The sequence below is a fragment of the Scyliorhinus torazame genome, chromosome 3 (genome assembly GCF_047496885.1).
Source record: "Scyliorhinus torazame isolate Kashiwa2021f chromosome 3, sScyTor2.1, whole genome shotgun sequence".
In the NCBI taxonomy this organism is placed as follows: Eukaryota; Metazoa; Chordata; class Chondrichthyes; order Carcharhiniformes; family Scyliorhinidae; genus Scyliorhinus; species Scyliorhinus torazame.
In genome coordinates, this window is record NC_092709.1 from 216,598,240 (window position 1) to 216,617,330 (window position 19,091).

The window sequence follows — 19,091 nt, forward strand, 5'->3', positions numbered from 1 at the left end:
CGGCACTGCCTGGGAACCCCCCCCCTCTGGTCAACGACTCTCGGGTAGGAGAGACACGGCATTGGTAGCCATCCTACCCGGGGACTCCATCCAAATCTTACCCGTCGCGGCCCATACGCACCTCATTTTGGCACTTTTCAGTTCAAAAAGTTTTGTTTTGTTTCAGGTAACCCTTAGGTTGCCAACCACATGCTATTTACATCCTGAAACATTTGGATGGTAAATTGCACAGTCTGCGAGACGGCTCGCACTGGTTCATTATTTGGAAGTGTGTATTGTCCTAAAATTCGGTTTTTGAAAAAAAAAAATGAGGGAGTCACACATATGACCAATTATAAAGGGAGTAATTGGCACTAAAGGATAGACAGACTATCGTACGAGATATTAAACAAAGATAGTTACAGACACTATGCTTGTTTCCACAGAACTCCAGAAGCTCCAGGACCGGAGAAGAGAAGAAAAGAAAAGGAAAGAGAAGAGCCATGAGGACTTCCTTTACATGGATCATCATCTTTATGGACATTTGGTTGCGAATGAACGCGAACCCCATGACTTCAAGCCCCCCAGCCGTTAATGTTTCACTTCCCCGCAGTACCCAGAGCTCAGTCACCAGCGACACCACATCATCTTGGTGTGCCAGGTTTATAACCTGGTACTCCCTGTCCTATGTAATACTCTGCTGCATTGTGCAGACTATGCGTCTAAGGAAATGGAGAAGGAGAGCCTACCGCGCTCGAACCCCGGTATATAGGATCAGGTCCCCTATTTTCGGATATGACCAGACCCCCAACCCCTGCGATCTATAATAAAGAGCATTCATTTGCGTTTTATTGTAAATAACGAAATGTAAAGAACTGTTCATGAGCAAATTGTACGATCCTGAGCTTGACTGCCAAGCCAGGAAAACTGTGTATAAACTGCTATGATTTTGTTGTATGGTTGAGGAAGTTAGGATAATGAAATGTTTAAGTGAGTGTAGAGTACTAAGAATAGTTAGAGGTTCCCAGTTTATTGTTTTGTAATGCATGTCCCTGTTTGACATAGCGCCCTTAGAATTGTCAATTAAAATTTTTTTGCATAGCTATGGTCAGTGCAGAGGCCATGAAGAAAGTGCCCCCGCTCCCCCCCCCCCCCGGGTCAGGGAATGGAAAGCAACATAGACCATAAGACCATAAGACATAGGAGCGGAAATAAGGCCATTCGGCCCATCGAGTCCACTCCACCATTCAATCATGGCTGATTTCAACTCCATTTACCCGCTCTCTCTCCATAGCCCTTAATTCCTCGAGAAATCAAGAATTTATCAACTTCTGTCTTAAAGACACTCAATGTCCCGGCCTCCACCGCCCTCTGTGGAAATGAATTCCACAGACCCACCACTCTCTGGCTGAAGAAATTTCTCCTCATCTCTGTTCTAAAGTGACTCCCTTTTATTCTAAGGCTGTGCCCCCGGGTCCTAGTCTCCCCTGCTAATGGAAACAACTTCCCTACGTCCACCCTATCTAAGCCATTCATTATCTTGTAAGTTTCTATTAGATCTCCCATCAACCTCCTAAACTCCAATGAATATAATCCCAGGATCCTCAGACGTTCATCGTATGTTAGGCCTACCATTCCTGGGATCATCCGTGTGAATCTCCGCTGGACCCGCTCCAGTGCCAGTATGTCCTTCCTGAGGTGTGGGGCCCAAAATTGCTCACAGTATTCTAAATGGGGCCTAACCAATGCTTTATAAAGCTTCAGAAGTATATCCCTGCTTTTATATTCCAAGCCTCTTGAGATAAATGACAACATTGCATTTGCTTTCTTAATTACGGACTCAACCTGCAAGTTTACCTTCAGAGAATCCTGGACGAGGACTCCCAAGTCCCTTTGCACTTCAGCATTATGAATTTTGGCACCGTTTAGAAAATAGTCCATGCCTCTATTCTTTTTTCCAAAGTGCAAGACCTCGCACTTGCCCACGTTGAATTTCATCAGCCAATTCTTGGACCACTCTCCTAAACTGTCTAAGTCTTTCTGCAGCCTCCCCACCTCCTCCATACTCCTGCCCCTCCACCTATCTTTGTATCATCGGCAAACTTAGCCAGAATGCCCCCAGTCCCATCATCTAGATCGTTAATATATAAAAAGAACAGCTGTGGCCCCAACACTGAACCCTGCGGGACACCACTCATCACCGGTTGCCATTCCGAAAAAGAACCTTTTATCCCAACTCTCTGCCTTCTGCCTGACAGCCAATCGTCAATCCATGTTAGTACCTTGCCTCGAATACCATGGGCCCTTATTTTACTCAGCAGTCTCCCGTGAGGCACCTTATCAAAGGCCTTTTGGAAGTCAAGATAGATAACATCCATTGGCTCTCCTTGGTCTAACCTATTTGTTATCTCTTCAAAGAACTCTAACAGGTTTGTCAGGCACGACCTCCCCTTACTAAATCCATGCTGACTTGTCCTAATCCGACCCTGCACTTCCAAGAATTTAGAAATCTCATCCTTAACAATGGATTCTCGAATCTTGCCAACAACCGAGGTTAGGCTAATTGGCCGATAATTTTCCATCTTTTTCCTTGTTCCCTTCTTGACCAGGGGGGTTACAACAGCGATTTTCCAATCCTCTGGGACTTTCCCTGACTCCAGTGACTTTTGAAAGATCATAACTAACGCCTCCACTATTTCTTCAGCTATCTCCTTTAGAACTCTAGGATGTAGCCCATCTGGGCCTGGAGATTTATCAATTTTTAGACCTCTTAGTTTCTCTAGCACTTTCTCCTTTGTGATGGCTACCATATTCAACTCTGCCCCCTGACTCTCCTGAATTGTTGGGATATTACTCTTGTCTTCTACTGTGAAGACTGACGCAAAGTACTTATTTAGTTCCACAGCTATTTCCTAGTCTCCCATCACTAGATTACCAGCGTCATTTTGGAGCGGCCCAATGTCTACTTTTGCCTCCTGTTTGTTTTTAATGTATTTAAATAAACTTTTACTGTCATTCCTAATGTTACTGGCTAGCCTACCTTCATATTTGATCCTCTCTTTCCTTATTTCTCTCTTTGTTATCCTCTGTTTGTTTTTGTAGACTTCCCAATCTTCTGACTTCCCACTACTCTTTGCCACATTATAGGCTTTCTCTTTTGCTTTGATGCATTCCCTGACTTCCTTTGTCAGCCATGGCTGCCTAATCCCCCCTCTGATAACCTTTCTTTTCTTTGGGATGAACCTCTGTACTGTGTCCTCAATTACTCCCAGAAACTCCTGCCATTGCTGTTCTACTGTCTTTCCCACTAGGCTCTGCTCCCAGTCGATTTTCGTCAGTTCCTCCCTCATGCCCCTGTAGTTACCTTTATTTAACTGTAACACCTTTACATCTGATTCTACCTTCTTTCTTTCAAATTGGAGATTGAATTCGACCATATTATGATCACTGCCTCCTAAGTGCTCCCTTACTTTAAGATCTTTAATCAAGTCTGGCTCATTACATAACACTAAGTCCAGAATGGCCTGTTCCCTCGTGGGCTCCATCACAAGCTGTTCCAAAAAGCCCTCCTGTAAACATTCAATGAATTCCCTTTCCTTGGGTCCACTGGCAGCATTGTTTACCCAGTCCACCTGCATATTGAAGTCCCCCATGATCACTGTGACCTTGCCTTTCTGACATGCACTTTCTATTTCGTGGTGCATTTTGTGCCCCTGGTCCTGACCACTGTTAGGAGGCCTGTACATAACTCCCAGTATGGTTTTTTTGCCTTTATGGTTCCTCAACTCTACCCACACAGACTCCACATCATCTGACCCTATGTCGTTTAGTGCTATTGATTTAATTTCATTCCTAATTAACAAGGCAACCCCACCCCCTCTGCCCACCTCTCTGTATTTTCGATAGGTTGTGATTCCCTGGATGTTTAAATGCCAGTCCTGAACCCCCTGCAACCACGTCTCTGTGATGCCTACCACATCATACCTGCCAGTCACAATCTGGGCCACAAGCTCATCTACCTTGTTCCATACACTGCGCGCATTTAAATATAGCACCTTTAATTCTCTATTGACCGCCCCTTTTTGTTTTCTTAGTGTGGTGGACCTTGGTTTACTGAGCCTTTCCATACACTGTGTCATATTTTGTGGGATTGGGACTATTGTAACCTCTCCTGAGATTTGTCTTTTCGTGCTTTTTTGTATTCCTAAGCAGCTACGCTTCCCACTGATTACTTCACCTCTTGGTTCCCTGACTTTCCCTCATAGTTATGTGATCCTTCACGCTTCGCGTTAGGATCACAAGGAGGGAATGTAGCCACTTACAATGGCCAACTCCCGATTCAAAATGGCGAACAGCAAAGGCTGATGGGAAAGTCAGCCAACGAGACAAAAACGAGCAGCTGCAGGTTGGCTGTGTATTTACCTCTGGAAAGGCCAGACACTATCGATACCAGCAACCAGCAGCATAACAAAACAACAGCATCTGCATAATAATGAGCAATCCCCAGGAACAATAAGCAACATTTAGACACACAAAGCAAAACCAGACTCTTCGGCGCCAGCAGAAGCCTACACAAAAGGAGGTGAACGAGCACCTCAAGACCGCCCATCGATCAGGGAACCGCTCCAGCATTGGAGAAAATCGAACCAAGCGATTGGGACAAAGTCCAATCACTTGGGACCAGGTACAGGGTCCACCCCGAAAGGCGGGAAGTCCCTGGGGACTATAAGAATTGAGCCCCAAGTTCAAATCGCTCTCTTCTCCACCTCGTCACTCTTCAGCAGCTGGTCGAAACTGTAAGTCTTACTTCAACGCTCGCTGCGAGATAGGCGCTCCTAGCTATCAATCTGTACCAATGTCGAATCCCGCAGGCTCAGAACCCGAACGAAAGGCCATTTGTTTCCCTGACCTGGTGGGCCAGTTCCAAGTTAAGTATAGGCCTGTTAGTTGTAGAAGTAGCTTAAACGTAGAATTTGTGCATGAGTAGTGTTTACTGTGTATAATAAATGTGCTTTGATTTAAATCTTACTAAGCGGTGTATTGGATTATTGATCATTACTCGGACTTGAACCGCGTGGCGGTATCATAAAGATACCTGGCGACTCAAGAGCAAAGGTGATAAAACAGAGCAATTAAACTAAGGCAAAGTTAGCAACAAGGTGTCCAGTCCTCTACCTGTGACTAACCGGATATAAAATCCCTGAAAATAAGTGAGAGAAATATCTCCTGAATCTTTAAATAGCTTCATTGGTACTCGTTACCCAGTTTCTTACTAAACTAAATATTGCTATGAAAAATCTTAGAAACCAAACCTACTAGTTAGTGTCTATGCATCGAAGAAAATGAATGCAATTTGAAGAACTTTTCTGAAACCCGTGGAATTGCTGGAATTGGGAAACTTTGACCTGGGGGGGGGTGGGGAAGATGTGGATGGTTTTGTGAACAAAGCAAAGTCAATCATGAACCAAAATAAAAGATTGAGGAAAATTCCCATCTTTTACATTGGTTCAACCATTGAGGAAAATTCCCATATTTCACATTGGTTCAACCACTTCTGCCGGAATTACTGATATAACTTGACAGAAATTTATTCAATCCCCCCTCTCTCTCTCTGTATCCCAATCTACCACCTGGGGTTAGTTATTTGCAGCCTTTAGTGATCAAGAATGAGTGGGGCAGCTATGTTCTGATTTATTTTTAAAACCAAGTAACTTTCACACCTACCAGTGAGATCATAAAAATACACTTATAAAAGACACCAGAACGCAGAATGTTTCCCTGAAAATCCGAACATGGTTAATCAACATTGTGTAGGCCTCAGAGAAAAGAACTTAAAAGCTCACTTTTGTTACCATCCATCTACTCCCTGATCCAGAACCCAGCATGGACTGTCTTATTTACACCTTTTATGACGTTTTTTTGCTTTAAAAAAAAATCTTACGATAATTCCCACCCTCCAAGTACTTTCCATGTCAGACTGGCTTATAGTGCCCTTAAATCAAAAGGGTGTGGGTTAAACTCTAATCTCAAAACGGTATTTCAATGTGGGATGAGTAAGTGTTGAATCGTCAGAGGTGTCATCTTTCAGATGCGTTACATTATGGCTGTCAGGCTGTTCAAACGAATGAAAGCTATCCCGTGTCATAATTTGAAAAGGTGGGAAATTCTCACAAGTGTGTCAACCTTCAACTCTCAACTTGCGGGATCGTCCTATGTACAAATTGGTCCCCTATGTGGGAATGGTGCCTGCATATTTCAAAAAAATTAATACTTCAGTTGCAAACTACTTCCATACAATCTGAAGAAAAAACAGGGAAATATAAATACAAGTTATTTATTTCACCCAGAAGCAGCAGATATGGGCTGGGATTCTCCGAGCCCGCGCCGGGCGGCGCAAGATTCCCTCCACGCCTCTCCGACGGCAGTCCGCCGATTCTCCGCCGACCGGAGAATCGGCACCAATCACACCAGCGCGGTCGCCGCCGAGTTCTGTCGGCGTGGTTCACATATGGTCCCACCCGGCGGGACCTCGGCGTTCTGGCTGCGGGGGCCGTCCTGGTGGAGGAAGGGGGGATCCGACTCCGGGGTGGCCTCCCCAGTGGCCAGGCCCGCGATCGGGGGCTACCAATCGGCAGAAGTTGAATGATTGAGAAAAAGTATTACCTAACAAAAAGGGGCTTCTGCATAACAGGAAGCAAGTGTTTAATCTAATAAGTAGACTCTCTTTCAAAACAGAAAATCCTAGCACCTTTTTTAAAAAATTGGTAATGAAGAACAGCAACGTGTTGAGAAAGCCAACCCTACGTTTTAGAGCTTTAGTAAGCAAAACACGTGAATGTACAGTAACCTTCTGTGCTTAGCACTGCTGCCTCACAGCTCCAGGATCCCGGGTTCAATTCCGGCCTCGGGTGACTGTCTCTGTGGAATTTGTACTGCCTCCTGTGTCTGCATGGGTTTGCTCTGGGTGCTCCGGTTTCCTTCCACAGTCCAAAGATGTGCAAGTTAGGTGGATTGGCCATGATAAATTGCCCCTTAGTGTCTAAAAGGTAAGGTTGGGTTATTGGGTTACGGGGACATGGTGGAGACGTGGGCATAGGTAGGGTGCTCTTTCCAAGAGCCAGTGCAGACTCGATGGGCCAAATGGCCTCCTTCTGCACTGTAAATTCTATGATTCCACAGTGCTGTTTGGCTACATAACAGCACCTTCAGTACTTTAGGTGAACAGCAATGCCCAAGGCTATGTTTTTTATTGATTTGTTCATGGGACATTGGCGCCACAGGCTGGTCCAGCATTTATTGCCCATCCCTAATTGCCCTTGAGGGGGCAGTTAAGAGTCAACCACATTGCTCTGGGTCTGGAGTCACATGACGGCCAGACCAGGTAAGGACGACAGATTTCCTTCCCTAAAGGACATTAGTAAACCAGGTGGGGTGTTTAGAACAATCAACAATGGTTTCATGGTCACCATTAGACTTATAATTACAGATTTTTAAAAATTCAAATTTCACCATCTGCTGTGGCAGGATTTGAACCTGGGTCCCCAGAGTATTACCCTGGGTCTCTAGTTCACTAGTCCAGTGACAATATCGCTATGCCATGCCTCCCCTATGTGTCTAGTAACAAACCCTACTCGTGTCTAGCGCTGTCAGCACAATTAGTGGAATCAGCCACACTGTCTCACCTGGCTAAGCAAATAAATTGTATCTTTGTTATGGACAATTCAATCTTATGCAGCTATGTTATTGCCTAGAAACTCAGATTACTTGATGGTTAGCAGAATGAATGTTTAATGGAAAACCACAAATGAAATCTTCAAAATTTACTTTACCTTAGCTCTTTACTCTCTTTATTGTTGTTACAAATAAAGTTGCCAAATTGGCAGGAGTAGACATGGTGATGAATGTGCACCAGAAATCTTTCATTGAACTCAAAGGCACATGGGAACTGTTCCATCAGCTGCCAGACACAGTCAAAAAACTGATCAATTACTGGTGAAACCTCCCTGGGGTCACCATCCAAGTGACTGTATCTGTAAAACAAAGGATTAGGTGAGGAGATCAGCATCTTCTTGGAAAATTAGACAATGTATCTTAAAAATCCAAGTGTTCATACATATGCTCCATTAGGATAGTTAGATCTGTATCCTCCAACTGAAGCTGGTGACTAGCCACAGTTGTTGCTGTGACACTATTTTAGGCAGATGCACTAATTTTAGTAGAAATTGCCGTATACACACTCAATCAATAGAGGTAAATGCATTTATTGTGTATATTTACTGAACTTACTGACAGAATGTGGCGGGAGTGGGGGGGGGGGGGGGTGCAGGAGGTGAGTTACTTGCCATAGGATTCCCAGCCTTTGACCTGCCCTGGTAGCCACAGTGTGAATATTGCTAGTCGAGTTCAGTTTCTGATCAATGGTAACCCCCAGGATGTTGATTGATGATAGATGTAGACATTTGCAGTGAGATAAGTAAATAGGCTGGGTTTTAAACTTTGCGTTTCGCGATAGAGAGGGACTATGCTTTACAGCTGTTAAGTTTCAACTGGGAGTTTAAGAGACTTCTACAACTCACAAAGGTTTCATAAGTAAACAAGGGGAGGTTATTAAATTTTATTTGACCCAAAATAGGCAATGGGAAAACATGAAAGATTTTGGAAAAGTAGAGTTAAAAGAAGTGCTGAGGACATTGGAATCAGAAAAGAGAAGAAAAAAGGTTATTTAAAGAAATATGTTGGGCTGAGTTCTGGTAGATGTGTGGGGGAGATGTCCTGAGATCAGTTCTGTGTTGAGAGAAAGTATGAAATCTGAAATCAGCCGTCTAGTTTTGAATCCAGGATAGTCCTTGTTTTAAGAATGCAGGGTGTTTCTGAAAGTGTTTGAGGAATCGTGTGGTATACCTTTACCAAAGTGACAGGAGTTTATGCCTCAAGTAATATTACTAGATTTTTACAGTTAAATATCTATAAGTTGTTGCGAAGCCTTCTTGGGTTATAAACTTAACCTGGGCAAAAACAAGGCATTCCCTGTGAACCCAAATGGGGGATGGACAGAGCTGGAGGCACTCGCATTCACATTAGCCCCAAAACAAATCCCGCTACCTGGGGATCCAAATAGCCCGGAAATGGACACAGATCCATAAGTGGAACTTGACCAACCTGGTGGAGGAAGTAAAAAAAGGCCTACAGAGATGGGACATGCTCTCGCTCTCCCTGGCAGGGGGGGTTCGCACCTGACCAGAACACGAATGAACAGGTTCTTCCGAGAGGTGGTGGATAAATGTGAACGGTGCCACAGAGGACAAGCCAACTACACCCACACCCCGGCCTGGTCCCAAACTTGTAGGATTTTGGACAGTCTTCTGCGAGGCAATGTCCAAGGTTATGGGCGTGAGGGTGGAGCCGTGCCCGAGAGTGGCAATCTTCGTGGTATCGGGGTAGCCAGAGCTACACATGGGGAAAAGGGCCGACGCCCTAACTTCCGCTTCCCTGATCGCATGCCGGAGAATCCTGCTCGGCTGGGATCAGCAGCACCACCCACAGACTGTCTGGCAGACCTGCCGGAATTTCTCCATTTGGAGAAGATGAAATACACCATCCGAGGGTCGGAAGAAGGCTTCCTCAAAGCATGGGGACAGTTCGTCGGCCTGTTCCAAGATCTGTTCGAAGCCAACAGTGAGTAGGGAAAAGTGAGAAATTGGAGAAGACTAAACAGGGATACACAACTCTTTGGGGGGGAAGAGAGGAGGGAACTCAGGGTAACTACTGTGAGAAGCACGCTGGCGGGGTGGGGGGGGGGGGGGGGGGGAAGAGAGAGATGAGAGTGCGGAAGGTCCCCATCAAACCCACAAGGCCAGCAATAGGAAACATAAAAGGGAGTGGGGGGGGAGGAGAGAATAGGAGCTGGGAGGGCAGAACACCCTGAGCAAAAGAGGGGGATGCCAAGGAGAGGCCTGGGAGGGGGGGGGGGGGGGGGGGGGGGGGGAGGAAACACCAAGATTGATAATATGTATACAAGAACCACACGTGCTGTAAATATTGAACGTAAAATGTTACTGAGTATAAATTGAAAATGCTAATAAAAATATATTTTTTAAAGTTGCTGCCAAGTAGTTTGTGTGTTTTGACCAAGTGTATTTCTTCGGGGGATGTTTTGTAAGGCTGTTTAACCCTGTAACTTTAATCTTGTATGCCGATCTTTCTTCTTGTTAATAAGTCTTTTGATTTTTAAAATCCTAAAAATGCTAATGGAGTAATATGCTTCTGGGATCAGTAGTTTTTGTTTCTCTTTGTTTTCAAAATACCAACAAATGGTTATGATCAGTAAGACATCTTTCCCTCTGCAATTTGGCATGCTTAATAACAGCTGCCGTGGTCATAGTTTTATTATTATTCAGTTATCCATTAAGCAAAATACAATTAAAAAACACTTACACACTTCCTTTAGTTTACTTTTTGCCAACAAACCTTAAAAATGGTTAAAATTCAGATGCATACACTGTGCATATATAAATATTGAGATCATAAAACCAACACTGGTGTCAATTACACTTTTTTGCTAATTAGAAATGCAATTAACAACAGCTTGATTCTCAATTAGTCATTTATGATTTAGTGGTTAACACATTCTATCTCACTGTTCTACATAGGATTACAAATACTGGATTCAACACAGAAAGAGGCCATTTGGTCCAACCTGTTCATGCTGGTGTTTATGCTCCACTCAAGCCACCTACCATTTGAATCTACTATCATATCCATCTATTCCCTTCTCCCTCAAATACTTATGTAGCTTCCTCGTAAATACACTATTTCCTTCAGCCACCACCATCAGCTATATCTCGATTTGAGGATGACATCGCGAGTTCGGGGTTACGAGTTTCTGCCATGGATCTTTATATGACTGAACAGGCTGATTCTCAACCTGCAAATCTTTGTACATATGGGTAGTGGGATTCGGAGTGTAAGATGTGCTTCCTTTCTTTCTTTCCTTCGCTAATGCTGCTCTGCCCCATCATTAAGGTGTTTGGACTCAAAAGTGTGATCACGGAATCATAGCTAATGCTGGGCACTGTGTTTTGCGTGTTGCAAGCATGAACTGGTGAGGGACGGTCTGTATTTTGCCAGTTGCGAACAGCGAAAGGAAATTATGTTGATACGAACCGCCAGCCTTTGGGACGTGTGGCCTACATACCTAGCATCACACTGGCACTTAAATTCATACACCACATTACTCATTTATGTGATAGGCAGAATGTTTTTCTGGCTTTATCAGTCGTGTTAGTGCTGTCGTACAAGAATCCCGACAATTTGCAATTTGTAAGACCGTGAGCGAAGACTACTAAACCACAACAGTGACAAAACTGACCGAGGTATATTATATGTTAAAACATACTTTAATTTAAAACATAGAATCAATCACATTAGCAACCAGTAATAGCTTTCCAATTAACAGTTAAAACAGTTCTTAAATAAAAGGACAAAAAGGTTAACTCCCTATCTATATCTGCCACCGTACATTCCAATTAAGCAACCCAATACAGTTCAAATACAATTTATAAATAAAGTTAACTATCGAGGTTACTTGCTTCTCTGTGCAGATCTTTGGAAAGAGAACCTTTCAGGAACAACCTGAAAATACTCTGCCTTGTCAGACTCAAATCCTATGGCAAACTGCTGTTCAATTTAAAATCCTACAGCAGACTGCAAAACCACAGACAGACCTGGTTCCTCCAATTAATTACATCATCTGGATCCCAATGATCCAGACTCCTGCCACTAAGATATTCCACGACCAACTTAGCTAGGACTAAACATTATGGCACACTGGTTAGCACTACTGCTTCACAGCACCAGGGATCTGGGTTTCATTCCGGCCTTGGGTGACTGTGTGGAGTTTGCACATTCTTCCAGTGTATGTGTGGGTTTCCACTGGGTGCTCTGGTTTCCTCCCACAGTCCAAAGTGGTCTGTAGATTGTTAGACTGATTGGCCATGCTAATGTTCTCAAGAGTGTCCAAAGATGTGCAGGTTAGGTGGATTGTCCATGATCAATGAGTGGTGTTACGGGGATAGGGTGGGGAATTGGCCTTGATAGAGTGCTTTTTTGAAGGGTCAGTGCAACTCAATGGGACAAATGGCCTCCATCTACACTGGAAGGATTCTGTGGATAAATGATCTATACCCCAGCGAACCGCCTGAACATAAATAATATTCCATTAGCCATCTCTCTGTAAACAAGTAAATGGTTAAAATCAATGATTACTTCACCTTTATGATCCCTTAATCACAGCAGACACACTGCTTGTATGTATTTGAAACTAAGGTTTTTAATAACATCACTATAACAAAATATAAAATATAATAATTTCCTATATTAATCACAGTAGCATCCTGTTGGTGGCAAATACTACCCATGATACTACTGCATTGTAGCAGCATGAAAGACGTAGCTTCACCTGTTGCTCCAATTCTTGGAATACCTTGTCCTTCCAGACCAGAGTGGATAGGGAAAAACTGTTCCAAATTGTCAAAGCATTAAGGACAAGAGGGCACGGATTTAAGGTAATTGGTAAAAGAAACAGAAACAAAATGAGGAACAACTTCTTCACGCAGCAAGTGGTTAAAGTCTGGAATGCAGTGCCTGAAAGTATAATGGAGGCAGGTTCAATGGAGGCATTTAAAAGGAAATTAGATTGTTATCTGAAAAGGAAGAACATGCAGGGTTACAGGAAGAGGGCAGAGGAATGGCATTAGGCAAATTGTTTATTCAGAGAGCTGGTGCAGACACAAACACCCTCTTCTGTGATTCTGTGCTTCAAAACCCAGTTACACTTCATTCAACAGGGTGCAGCTTTTTCAAGAGTTTTTAAAATAAGAGAGCAGGTTCTCGTCAGTTCAATTGATTTTCCTTGGTTGCCATTTTGGGGAACCTCAGCAGTGTAATCTTTAGAGAAGTATAAAATCACTGACAACAAATTCTGGCTTCTTGAATTTGCTGTCAGTTTCACTGATGTAATGACAGAGGATGCTGACAGTTTTACCACCATTACCAGCGCAAATGCGGCCATAGTAACTAGCTTCCCCTCCATATAGGTGTCTACGTTAATTACCTCAACCACTACAAAGGGTAGACTTCCATATTCTAACCTTTTTGAAAGTAAAGAAGCTTCTCCTGAAATTTATTATTGTATTTCTTATTGACTACCTTATATTTCCGACCCTTTTGCACCTTCAAAATTTACAAGACATAGTAATCATTCGGTTAGGTATTGATGTCATAGAATTTACAGTGCAGAAGGAGGCCATTCAGCCCATCGAGTCTGCACCGGCTCTTGGAAAGAGCACCCTACTCAAGGTCAACACTTCCACCCTATCCCCATAACCCAGTAACCCCACCCAACACCAAGGGCAATTTTGGACACTAAGGGCAATTTAGCACGGCCAATGCACCTATCCTGCACATCTTTGGACTGTGGGAGGAAACCGGAGCACCCGGAGGAAACCCACGCACACATGGGGAGGATGTGCAGACTCTGCACAGACAGTGACCCAAGCCGGAATCGAACCCGGGACCCTGGAGCTGTGAAGCAATTGTGCCATCCACAATGCTAACGTGCTGCCCTTGGTGCTCAAATAATTATAAGAATATTTGGAGGATTTTCTTTCTTTCCAATTGCAGGTTATTTTTCAAGTATAAATATTTTAAAACATGAATATTTTAGGAACATTTTTCTACAAACAAGGAATTTTATTTTTTAATTTTACTCAACTTTTAGCACATTCCTTTTTTCAAGAGTTGATAATCATCCTTCATAAAAGCACCATCCCCCCCCCCCCGCCTTATTAATATAAAGCTGTCCTTAATCAAGCCACTTTTACTGTCTTTGTAATTTTGCCCCACTCTACTAAAGTAATGTTTAAAAATGATATATGATGCAACAACCCAAGGTCACTCAAAGCCAGGTTCAAAGAAAACACAGTGTGCACTATTTGTTCAGGGAACAAGGTCAACCAGCCAGTGAAAGCAGACCATTTAATTGATCACATGAATGTAGTAAAGGAGAAGAAATTGTTCAACAATTTTACATTTTTAAAATAGAAAAAAAAATAGTTTAACATGTTTTCACTATTTAATGAATCAGTTTGTGAAATAGGCCAACCTTACTATAGAAATGGCCACTTACAGGCAGGTGAGCAGAATTCATTCAGCATTAGCAAACTGTCGTCCATGCTTCAACCACACTAACTGAACATTCAGTTCAATAGCTTTCCTTCTTGTATCCCCAAAACATATTTGATATATGGAGCTGACACTTAAGAATCATAAGTAAATGTGAAAAATATTAGAGAAATTTATTGGTAGGGACTCATGAACATGTAAGAGAAATGTAGAGCTGCACACATACAAATATACAAATTAGGAGGAGTAGGCCACCCAGCCCTCGAGCCTGCTCCGTCATTCAATAAGATCTTGGCTGATATGATTGTAACCTCAACCCCACATTCCTGCCTACCCACGATAACCTTTTACCCCCTTGTTAATTAAGAATTTTTCCAGCTCTGCCTTAAAACTATTCAAAGACTATGCTTTCTGGATTCCAGATTGAAAAACAGCTTCTTCCCCGCTGTTACCAGACTCCTAAACGACCCTCTTATGGACTGACCTGCTTAATACTACACTTCTGAATGCTTCACCCGATGCCGGTGTCTATGTATTTACATTGTGGAACTTGTGTTGCCCTATTATGTATTTTATTTTAATTTTATTTTCATGTACTTAATGATCTGTTGAGCTGCTCGCGGAAAAATACTTTACACTGTACCTTGGTACATGTGACAATAAATAATAATAATAATCTTTATTGTCACAAGTAGGCTTATATTAGCACTGCAATGAAGTTACTGTGAAAAGCCCATTGTCACCACATTCCGGCGCCAGTTTGGATACACAGAGGGAGAATTCAGAATGTCCAAATTACCTAACAGCACGTCTTTCGGGACTTGTGGGAGGAAACCGGAGCACCCGGAGGAAACCTATGCAGACACAGGGAGAACGTGCAGACTTCACACAGGCAGTGACTCAAGCTGGGAATCGACCTGGGACCCTGGAGCTGTGAAGCAACAGTGCTACGCACTGTGCTACCATGCTGCCCCACGATAAACAAATCCAATATCCAATATCTTCCTCTGCCTTTTGAGGATGAGAGTTCCAAAGACTCACAAACTTTGAAGAGAAAACATTTCTCCTCATCTCTGTCTTAAATGAACAATCCCTTATTCTTAAACAGTGTCCTTAGTTCTAGATTTTCTGACAAGAAGAAATATCCTCTCCACATACACCCTGTCAATAACCCTGAGGATCTTCAAGGTTGCAATCAAGTTGTCTCTTACTCTTCTAAACTCCAGTGGATACAAACATAACCTATCCAACCTTTTCTCATAAGACAACCTGCCCATTCCTGATTTAGTCAAACAAACCTTCTCTGAACTGCTCGGGTTCTTTTCAGGGCTCAGTGGGGGATTTGTACACCATGGTCAGTCAGCTTCACACAGTTGCATCAAACTGGTAACTGGTGCCATCTTTAGACACGTCTGCACGTTCATCCACTCCTGGACAGCCAGGCGGAAAGGGCACAGAGCTTTGCCACGTTTGGCTGGGTTCCACCACATCCAGGGTGTAATAAATTGCACTCATGTGGCTATCAAGGTGCCAGCAGGTAATCAGGGAACTTTCATAAGCAGGAAGGGACTCCACTCAATGAATGGGCAAATTGTCTGTGCACACTGGACATCGATTCTCCAAGTTTGTGCCCCTAACACTGGCATCTTAAACAATGCTTACATCTTGGGGCACTCACAGGTACCAAGACTGGTCATGGCTCCTGCTGATTGGATGGACAGTTCTTGGGTGACAAGGGCTTTCCAGTCAAGAGGTGGCTGCTGACCCCACTTTGTTAGCCAAGAATTGAGGCAGAGGAAATAAACAACAGAATCCATCCACAAGGCCGGTGGTGGAGAGGACCATTGGATTGTTGAAGATGTGCTTCAGGTGCCTGGATTAATCCGGGGGAGCATTGCAGTATCCTCCAGAGCATGTCTCCCTCATAGTCATTGCATGCTGAGCTCTGCACAGCCTGGCTCTGGCAAAGGGGGGGGGGAAACACCCAATGGAGAATGAGGAAAGTGAGGCAGCTCCACAGGCCAGGGAGGATTACTCCAGTAATGGGACAGAGAAGGAATCTGAGAATGCGCAGGGTGAGGACATCAAGGTGGATAACATGAACATTCAGGGGGTCGGGTACACCAGGGATGCTTTGATACTGCAAACCTTCTTCTAGGCATCCAAGGCATTGATGCTTACTTGGGCTAATTGCATTTTCTCCTTTGCAAACATTCATTAAATGAGAGCCCAACCGAGAACGCCAGAACTACACAATGCCCTACTGTCATAAGCCTGTGCAGAATCTGCCACCTATTCAAAACGTCGAGTCAACTCAACCCATTAAATTAAATATTCATGTTACTTCATATAAAGAGAAAAAGAACATACAAATTTGCCATCCCGAACACAAACTTCAATGTAATGATCGCAATAATGACACCTGTGACACGCTGCTGTGCTTAAGTTGCCTTCAACTTAAGTCTGTGGGTGCTGCGTCTTGGTGCCCTTCCATCCTGGCAGAGCCATTGGAGGCAGCTTGCTGACTTTGCTGTCCTGGTGGCCGTGATAATCTTGGCGGACAGCCTCTGGCCACCGGAACCTGGGTTCGCTCCGCCTGGGAGGTTGTGTCCAGCCTCATAACTGGGCATCCTTCAGTTATCACAGCATCATCAGATGCAGCGGCAACTGGCAGAGGGGCGATGGAGCTGGTAGCCTCATCCAGAGCGTCCCGAGAGGAGCCCACAGAGATGACAGGCAGCTTGTCCACCAGCATGAGGGGCGTTTGGACCACCTTGCTCACCTAGCAGAGAGACAAGGGGCGGGATTCTCCCCCCCCCCCCCCCCACACCGGGAGGGAGAGTCGCCGGGGCGCCGCGCGAATCGTGCCACGCTGCCCCGTCCCCCGCAACCGATTCTCCCACCTCCCCCGAAACCAGCGCCGCGCTATTCGTGCCAGGCCGTTCGGAGAATCGCGGCAAACGGAGAGTGCCGATTCTCCGGCCTGGATGGGCCGAGCAGCCTCTACGACACAACAGTTTCCCGCCGGCGCCGTCCAGCCCTGGTCGCTGCCGGCGTGAACTCTGCGGGAACGCTGGGGGGGCAGCCTGTGGGGAGAGAGGAGGGGGGGGATCCTTCACCGGGGGGGCCTCCGATGGGGTCTGGCCCGCGATGGGGGCTGACCGATTGGCGGGCCGGCCTCTCGCCCCCCGGGCCTACCTCCTTCCGCGAGCAGCCCCAGAACACCGGCGCCATGTTGGTGAGGGGCCGGCGCACATAAGAAGTTCCCCGCGCGCATAAGAAGTTCCCAGCGCATGCGCAGGATGGCGCGGCCCCAACTGCGCATGCGCAAGATTGGGCTGCCCCAACTGCGCATGCGCGGGTTGGCGCGGTGCCCATTTGGCGCTGCATAAGGATGCTGGAGCGGCGTGAACCGCTCTAGCACCGTGCTGGCCCCCTGTGGGGACCAGAATAGGTCGTGCCCGGGCCTTGTTCGCGCCGTCGTGAAACGCGTCACCGTTCACGACGGCGCGGGCACTTGGTCCGCACCGCGGCGAATCGCCCCCAAGATGCCTCATCCATCTATCACACTGGCAGTAACCTCCTGAGGTCACAGCTGGTGTGTTGGATTGCAGGTCCGAGTGCCACCCTGGAACCACTAATTCTGTTGCTGGTGCTGCCTCTCCAAGAGAGTCACCACTCTGTCAATGGAGGAGGCTGTGCACTTGGTGTTACGGGTCAATGCAGTATTCATGCTCTGCCGCACAACAGGGATGTTTGCAGACTGTTCCCTCAGTCTCCCCACAACTCTTGGCAGCCTTTAGGGAGCTGCCTCCTTTGTTTTTAACCCCCATCCTCGCTGGGTCACCATTGAACCCAGCACCCGACAGATTCCCACCCGAACACTGCGCTAGCCCAAACAGCAGATGAGTTTCACATTGGATGGGCCTTAATTGGCCAGCCTTAACATGATCTAAGGTGGGAGCTGGTTTCAGCTTTGTTTCTGGTCGCACCGACTTCATTTGCATCCTGTGCGTAAAACACAAGCTAAAGTGAAAGGGTTTATTTCAGCTTTGTCTTGAAAGCTGACTAGGCAAAGCCAGTACTGAATGACAACAATGTGTGATAGTGTCCAAGCAAATCCAAAATGTATGCAGAAATGGAAATGAAAATAAACAGGCTTGTTAAAAAAATTCGGATTTTCTTTTTCAAGTTTGAGGAGATCATCTGTTACGAAATATAAAGATTTTAGTTTTACTTTTGTACACACAAGGAATTTTATTTTATTTTTATTTCACTGGATTTAAATTTGTTTGCAACGTTTTCAATTTATTCCAGTAGTCTAGTTATGTTAATTGGAATATACACTTAATTAAAAAGGCACTGGAGGGATAGATGAATGGAAAGAACCTAGGGATTGAAATAAATAATTCCATGAAAGTGCAAGTGCGGTTAGATAAAAATAAATATCAATGCCTCTGTGGCCTTTTACAAAGCCCTCTGAAGTACAGGAATGGAATTAGAGGGTATTTGATGAAAAACGTTTTCACCCAGGGGGTGGTAGGAATCTGGAACTCACTACCTGAAAGGGTGATAGAGGCTGGAACACTCACAACGTTGAAGAAGCATTTGGATGAGTGCTTGAATGCCATGCCACACAAGGCTATGGTTCATGTATTGTAAAATGGGATTAGAATAGATAGGCGGTTGATGGCCAGCGCAGACACGATGGGCCAAAGGACCTCTTTTTATGCGGTAAAACTCTATGACTAACTCAGCCAATGGAAAAGGATAATTCTGAATAAGTAATTTACTTGTATTTGATGAAGGCGTTTGATAAAAGCTCTTCATGTGAGGTTAGTATAAAAGCTCATGAAATAGTTGGCACATCTTCTCGAAGATTTGACAGTTGCCTTGGTGACAGAGAGTGGCAAAAATCTGCAAGTGTGCTG

General features: G+C 44.7%; 1 protein-coding gene across 10 annotated transcripts in view; it reads right to left on the bottom strand.

Moving 5' to 3' along the window:
* Positions 1 to 19,091, bottom strand: part of mtmr7b (myotubularin related protein 7b) — a 171,949-nt gene that overhangs the window by 42,446 nt on the left and 110,412 nt on the right. For all 10 annotated transcript variants that reach the window (XM_072496855.1, XM_072496854.1, XM_072496853.1 and 7 more), the window contains one exon: positions 7,809 to 8,009. In XM_072496855.1, coding sequence (XP_072352956.1) covers positions 7,809 to 8,009 — 201 coding nt within the window. The remainder of the gene's footprint in view (positions 1 to 7,808; positions 8,010 to 19,091) is intronic.